The 8326-nt window shown below is 31.7% G+C and overlaps 1 protein-coding gene across 1 annotated transcript; it reads right to left on the bottom strand.

The window, feature by feature from the left end:
• Positions 1-875: 875 nt before the first annotated feature.
• On the bottom strand, positions 876-8016 carry LOC141405840 (probable cytochrome P450 6a21). The gene is made up of 3 exons (XM_073990584.1): positions 7611-8016; positions 6707-7387; positions 876-1294 (listed from the first exon to the last, which is right to left on the bottom strand). Exons 1-3 carry the CDS (start codon positions 8014-8016, stop codon positions 876-878), a joined length of 1506 nt encoding a protein of 501 aa, XP_073846685.1.
• Positions 8017-8326: the final 310 nt, after the last annotated feature.

Here is an 8326-nt window from a genome sequence, read left to right as displayed (position 1 = left end):
TAAATTACTGTCAGTATTGTTTGTAAACAGTTGTGTATACCATTTTAGCTCCACAGTCCCATACATACTCATCGCCGTTTTTGTTATTTGTGATAAACATAAACCGTAGGTATTCTCTTTTTCTTATTACATATGTAGTTTTATTTGTTTAGTCTTGAGAGTATCTTATCAGTTGAAACTCATATCTGCCAGCATATCTAATAATATTTCAAGTGTTCTACTTGATTTTTTTTATGGATGTCCGGTTGCCTCAACAAACAAAAGAATATCTGCCTCTGTCTAACATGTGGCTTTAATATTAATTGTCATAATAATATTTTTGCTTAATCATTGCGAACGCTATCTACAACTTTGTTATTTGTTATTGTGTATTACATTTAATCTCTGTTTTGATATTCTCCCGTGGAGTTGTTGTTTATTTAAAATTCATTGTCATTGCCGTTCCGCTTATTGGGTGATCGTTGAAACAAAAAAACAAAATAATTTTAATAGTAATTTGTGATGCGTATTCTTTTACTCTTTTCTCTCGCTCTACCTCTCTAATGAATTTTTAATAAGTATGTAGATGATGTCAAAAAAAAAAACAAACAAAAAATATTATTACGAAGCAATATTCGCAATATTTGTACCCCAAACACATAGACCTCTTAGCTTCTCAATTCTGTTCTGACATATCATATTTTACCAATCGGTTGTTCCCTACCAACTATCTATCTATCATCGATTAAGATAACAAGCAAAATACAAAAAAAAAACACACTTATTAATTAATAATTAATACAACAATAAATATATAAATATTTTTATTTACAACAAATTATTTTATATACAATTTTTATTTTATAAAAAAAACGACATTATTTCCTATCGTTTTTTTACAACTTGTCCACCTTTAAGAAAATACCATTTTTCGAACACAACACAAAGCTGGTCTTACTCCATTGCAATGGAACTTCAGTCTCTTCACATACGGAAAATTTAAAATTACGCAACAAATAAGCCATACCGACTCGAGTCTGCATAATACCAAAACGCATACCAATACAATTGCGTGGACCATCACCGAATGCCAAAAATTCAACAGTATCACGTTGTTTCGCAGCACTGGGTTCAAAACGATCGGGATCAAATTTCTCCGGATTTGGATAAAGGGAGGGATCATGATGCATACCATAGGCAGGAATAAAAATAGGCATTCCCTTTTTGATGACATATTTTGGATTACCAGGGACCACATAATCGACCAAGGCCTGACGATTCAAGTGTGGCACAATTGTGTATTTGCGGAGAGTTTCTGAAAGAAAGAAAAAATAAAGTAAATTAAAAAAGGCGAAGGATATTCTCAGCTTTCTTCGACTGAAAAAATATTGAAAATATCCTTAAAATTGCCTGAGATATGACCAATGTCACGAAAGTACTTCTAATAAGATTTTGTATTTAAAAATTATTAGAACTAGGAAAAAGGGTAAATTTTTCTAAAAATTTTCAAAGGATTGTATAAATTTTATTAATTTTGTACGAAGGAGGATATTCTCAACTTTAATTGACTGAAAAAATATTGAAAATATCTGAATAATTGCCGAAGCTATGACCAATTTTATGAAAGTACTTTCTATTAAGATTTTGGATTTGAAAATAATTGGAATTAGGAAAAGGACACCTTATTGTATCAATTCTCAATGAAGGGTATGCATTTTACTAATTTTATAGTATGAGGAATATTCTCAGTTTCATTAACTGAAAAAATATTGAAAATATCTTGCCGAAGCTATGACCAATTTTTCGGATATGCTGACGCTATGGCCAATGTCACGAAAGTACTCTCTAATAGGATTTTGTATTTAAAAATAATTAGAACTAGGAAAAAGGGTAAATTTTTTTTATAAATTCTCAAAGGATTCTATACATTTTATTAATTTTGTACGAAGGAGGATATTCTCAACTTTAATTGACTGAAAAAATATTGAAAATATCTGAATAATTGCCGAAGCCATGGCAATTTTTACGAAAGTACTTTCTATTAAGATTTTGGATTTGAAAATAATTGGAATTAGGAAAAGGACACACTTTTGTATCAATTCTCAATGAAGGCTATGCATTTTACTAATTTTATAGTATGACGAATATTCTCAGCTTTCATTAACTGAAAAAATATTGAAAATATGTTAGAAATTGCCGAAGCTATGACCAATTTCACGGATATACTTCCTATTAATAACAATCATACGCACCCATTTACAATTTTAATTATCTAAAGAAGAGGTCGATAAGGCTAATACCCCGGTTACACTTTACCGGATTAAACTATTGGGTTTGGTTTCAAATGTAACGGTACTATAAGGTCGGAATAAAAGAAGAAAGAAATCATTTATTTTCCAGGAAATTTTTCTCAATGACCGTCGACCCACAAAACGTGGAATTTTTAAAGAAATTTTCTCAAGGACGTGGACTTTTTAAAGACATTTTTTTAAAGAATTTTTTTCAAGGACGTGGACTTTTTAAAGAAATTTTCTCAAGGGCGTGGACTTTTTAAAGAAATTTTCTCAAGGACGTGGACTTTTTAAAGAAATTTTCTCAAGAACGTGGACTTTTTAAAGAAATTTTCTCAAGGACGTGGACTTTTTAAAGAAACTTTCTCAAGGACGTGCACTTTTTAAAGAAATTTTCTCAAGGACGTGGACTTTTAAAGAAATTTTCGCAAGGACGTGGACTTTTTAAAGAAATATTCTCAAGGACGTGGACTTATTAAAGAAATTTTCTCAAGGACTTGGACTTTTTAAAGAAATTTTCTCAAGGACGTGGACTTTTTAAAGAAACTTTCTCAAGGACGTGGACTTTTTAAAGAAATTTTCTCAAGGGCGTGGACTTTTTAAAGAAATTTTCTCAAGGACGTGGACTTTTTAAAGAAATTTTCTCAAGAACGTGGACTTTTTAAAGAAATTTTCTCAAGGACGTGGACTTTTTAAAGAAACTTTCTCAAGGACGTGCACTTTTTAAAGAAATTTTCTCAGGGACGTGGACTTTTTAAAGAAATTTTCTCATGGATCGTCAACCAACAAAATGTGAGTTTCTTAAAGAATTGTTCTTAAGGACCATCAAACCACAAAACGTGAACTTTTTGAAGAATTTCTTCTCAGGGACCATCAACCCATATAACTTGGCATGTTTTAAAGAATTTTTTCTCATGGACCATTAACCTACAAAACGTAGACTTCTTAAAGAATTTTTTCTCAAGAACCATGAACCCACAAAACGTGGACTTTTTTAAGTATTTTTTCAAGGACCATTAACCCACAAAACGCGGCATTTTTTAAAGAATTTTTTTATCAGGGACCATTAACCTGCAAAACGTAGACTTCTGGAAAGAAATTTTCTCAAGGACGTGGACTTTTTAAAGAAATTTTCTCAAGGACGTGGACTTTTTAAAGAAATTTTCTCAAGGACGTGGACTTTTTAAAAAAATTATCTCAAGGACGTGGACTTTGTAAAGAAATTTTCTCAAGGACGTGGACTTTTTAAAGAAATTTTCTCAAGGACGTGGACTTATTAAAGAAATTTTCTCAAGGACTTGGACTTTTTAAAGAAATTTTCTCAAGGACGTGGACTTTTTAAAGAAACTTTCTCAAGGACGTGGACTTTTTAAAGAAATATTCTCAAGGACGTGGACTTTTTAAAGAAACTTTCGCAAGGACGTGGACTTTTTAAAGAAATATTCTCAAGGACGTGGACTTTTTAAAGAAACTTTCTCAAAGACGTGGACTTTTTAAAGAATTTTTCTCAAGGACGTGGACTTTTTAAAGAAATTTTCTCAAGGACGTGGACTTTTTAAAGAAATTTTCTCAAGGACGTGGACTTTTTAAAGAATTTTTCTCAGGACGTGGACTTTTTAAAGAAATTTTCACTTTTTAAAGAATTGTTTCTCATGGGCCATCAACCAATAAAACGTGGACTTTTTAAAGAATTGTTTCTCAAGGGCCATCAACCCACAAAACGTGGACTTTTTTAAGAATTTTTGTCAACCCACAAAATGCGAACTTTTTAAAGAAATTTTCTTAAGTAGTCATTTTCCAATATTTTTGAACCATTTATATCTATGTGTATAACAGTTTGAAATAAGTGTTATACTTCCTTCACAATTTTTAATCGTTTTAGTTATACATTTTCATATCTTTAATTTCAAAAAACACGAATATATTAAAAAATATAACTGTAATTTTGTTTCTTTAAAGATGTATAACTGCTATATAAAATTATAACTGCTATATAGAATTATCTATATCGTATTCTACAACCTGTATCTTTTGGCGATGTGACTTTGATTAGTTTATGCTTATTGGTTGTAAAAAATTGAAACATTATAGAGCAATTTTCCACTTGTATAACAGTTTGAAAGAACTGTTATATTTGCAACACTATTTGCATTCTTTAAAGTTTTAACTAAACTCCCGGAAAATATACATATTTTTAAACATTTTCAACTATTTTTGCTATTTTACAGTTGTATAACAGTTTAAAAAATATATATATTCTGTTCTAAGACTGCACCGTTTAGCGGTATAATATTGGTGGGTATTTATTAAAAAAAATTTAAATATTAATTTCCCAACATTTTCGATCCATTTTCCGCTTGTATAACAGTTTGAAAAACTGTTATACTTGCACCACAATTTTTACAATTCAATGAAAAAACCTAAATTACCAAGAAAGTCGAATGGTTTAAGGAATTTCATCTTAACTTTTGCTATTTTGGAGTTTTATAACAGTTTTAAAGACATTTATTTTTTAGGAATGTTCCTTTTAACGGTATATTTGTTGTATTACTATTTTTTTTTAATTTGAAAAATATTCCTTTTGTGCATTATATCGAAACAACTGTTACACTTTAACCGCAATTGTTATACTTAAAAGCATGACTGGAAGTTCAAAGAAACAACCATGTTTTGTTTTAAAATTTTTATAATTAATTGCAAATATCCATTAGTCATTTCATCTAGTATAACAGTTTTATTTCATCTAGTGTAACAGTTTTATAAACTGTTATACTTTAGCCACAATTGTTCTACTTTACAGAATAACCTAAAGTTCCAGGTAGCAAAAACATTATAAAGAAATTCGACTGATTTGTTATTACTGTACAGTGGTATAACACTTTTAGAAGCTGTAAGTTATTTTATGCTAAGACTGCGTCCTGTTACGGTATAATATTCATAGATATATGTTTGTTTGCTACAACCATATTCCAGTAGTATAACAGTTTGTTATATCAGTTTGTTATTAATCGAAACAAATATTTTTAAAAATATTGGTTTTGTTTTTGGCATTTTACAACAGTTTTAGAACATTGTATTACAGTTGAAATAACTTAAAAGTTTAAAACTTTAATAGGAACATTTAGTATGCTGTATTACAGTTTAAGAAAGACGTAATATTAAAAAAGAACATAGTTTTCAGTAAAAATAATTACTTTTGGTTGATTTTCCTATTATTTTACATGTATAACAGTTTCAGATAACCGTTATATTGTCACTTATATTATTGCTGTATAGAGAGTTACATAAAAATTCAACAGATGCAGGTATGTTTCAAATTTTCAGATTGTTTCTGGCGGTTTTACAATTGTATAACAGTATAAGAAGTCTCAAACGTCTTTTAAGACTATGGCTGCAGCTCCGAGTGCCAAAATATTAAAGTCGAACACATTCATGTGTGAACATAAACAGTTTCCACTTGTATAACATTTTGCGACAACTCTTATACTGCCACAAGTAACTGTTATAACGCAATATTTTATGGCAAACTCCAATAGAGGCAAATATTTTTGAGATTAAGTTTCTTGAGATACCTCTCTCAATTTAAGAAATTTACAAACTCATTGGCAACTGAGTGTAATAGAAACTGTTATACTAAAGCTTTAGCTCTTCTGGAATGCATAGTGCAACATATTTAAATAGCTACTGGACTGTTTCAGCCATTTTGTAACTTTCCACACCATTTAATGTACTTAATGGGTTATTAAAAGTCCTAATGCAAACTGTTATACTTAAACTTAAACTGATTTAAAGTGTATAGTGTACATCGAAAACTGGCTAAATCAACTTATTTAGTAAGCTATTGGACTGTTTTAGCAATCGTGTAACTTTATAATAGATTCAAATAACTGTTATATAGTCACAAAACTGTTATAAACTATTTTTTAATCATCCACTGTACTGTATATAAATATTATGTTTTTTTGTAATTTTCACGAATGTAACAGATTGAGATAACATCGAAAACTGGTTTAGTCAACTCGTTTAGTATACAATACAACTGCTTATGTCATTTTGTAATTTTATAACAGTTTTTAAAAACTATTATATAGACTAAAAACTGTTATATTAGATTTTATAATCATCCACTGCCCTACATATAACTTTTAAAAAAAACTTAATATGTTTTTTATTCTCACGAGTGTTATACTCGATCTAAATAACTGTTATACTGAAGTCAAAAGTGTCGGAAAGTATTTTATAACAGAAAAATTGCAGTAAACTACTTTGCAATTTTCTTTTCTTGTAATCTTAGATAACTGTTATACTGAAGCATAAACTGAAATTTAAGGCGAAAATTTAGGCTTCAATGTGTTGCAAAGTAAAAATGAGTTCCTGAGGTGCTAGTTAAAAAGGGGGGAAATATTTTTTTCAGTTATTTATATTTTTAAACTTACCGGATATAACTTGTCCCAAATATGGTAAGCCATGCAACGTTTCATAGCTAATGCTACCATCATCATTGAAGGCTTCATTTATTTCCTCACGCATTTTGTTCTGGACATCTTGATTCAAGGCCAATTCATACAAAGCAAAACCCATGGTCGATGACGAGGTTTCAAAACCACCCAAAAAGAATACAAAAGCTTGGGCAGCCATTTCTTCCAAACTCAAAGAAACACCATCCGCTTTACCTTCACCGTTCTTCAAATCAATTAAAATCGAGAGGAAATCGTTGCGCTTAATATTGTTTTCTTCGCGATAGGCAACAGTTTCGCGGACAATACGCATAAAGAAATTGTGCACATCATCGGGAACCATGCGCATATTCATCTTCTTTGCCAATGTGGGAAAAGCTTGTACGAAACCAGTTACAAATCTGCCGTGGCGACGTTCGTTAAGCGATCTCTTACCCATAATACGGAATTCAGCATTGGGATCCTTTAGGCTGTTGCATTCCAAACCAAAGGCACATTTGCCAATGACATCGGTGGTGAAACGGGCCAACAGCTCCTTAATTTCCACCACATTACGTTCACTCTTTCCGCTCATTTCACCGAACACTTGTACAAAATTTTCCGCCACCTCAATAATGGTGGGATACATAAATCTCATTTTACCCGAAGTAAAGGTGGGCGGTGGCAAAATTCCCCCTCAGTAATGCTGGCGACATTTCCTGAGTATTTAAGCCGTGAAAAACTTCTCTAAAAGTGGTGTCGTAAGACACGCCGTTCGGACTCGGCAATAAAAAGTAGGTCCCATATCATTGAGCCAATATGAATCGGCGTGCACTCATTGATATGAGAGAAGTCTCCCTTGTCCCATCTGGGATGTTTGTGGAACAATTATTAAAGGTGGGCGACAGTTTGTTGCGTAGATTTTTCCATTTGGCACCATCCAAAAGAAACAGGTGGCCCGTGAGTGGATCTCCTTCCTCATTGTGAAACAAACCACGATCGGTGAATTTGGAAAAGTCTTTAATTAAAATATTTTTGGCCAAATCGGTTTCAAGCACCAGCACCGATGGCCTTTGGAAGAAGTAAAAACCACAAAATGGTCCCGAACCTCGATGTTTTTCATACGCCTCACGTGTACAATCTGCAATGCTGCGCTTGGTCATTAGACCCTGAAGATTACCGGAAATTAAACTGGGTTCATCATGAGGAATGTCCAACTCTTTCCAATAATTCAGTCTCTTTTTGATGTAATACACCAACAAAGAAGACACCGTTATAATGGCATAAATCAAATATGTTGTTATTGCCATTTTGTCGTGTTAATTTCCCGTAACGTTCTTTTCGAGGGCCGTTCACTTGTACAACCGTCGTCCGCTTTAAATATCATACTAAAATATTTTTGGCAATTCCATTTGATTTTAAATAGCTTAGATAGTGCGAGAGGCAGGTCCCCCGGCAGCAGCAGTTTAAAACATGTTTGTTAACGCTGACTAGTTATCACAACAAAAAATTGCTTCTTCATTCAGCGTAGAACAAGATAACAACACTAGAAATCGGAGTGATTATAATTCTAAAAAATAATACAAACAAACAAACCAAAACAGTGGTAAGGTAGTTCAA

The sequence above is a fragment of the Musca autumnalis genome, unplaced genomic scaffold, assembly GCF_047663935.1.
Source record: "Musca autumnalis isolate F117 unplaced genomic scaffold, ASM4766393v1 scaffold_5, whole genome shotgun sequence".
In the NCBI taxonomy this organism is placed as follows: Eukaryota; Metazoa; Arthropoda; class Insecta; order Diptera; family Muscidae; genus Musca; species Musca autumnalis.
This window is presented reverse-complemented; position numbering and strand designations above follow the sequence as displayed.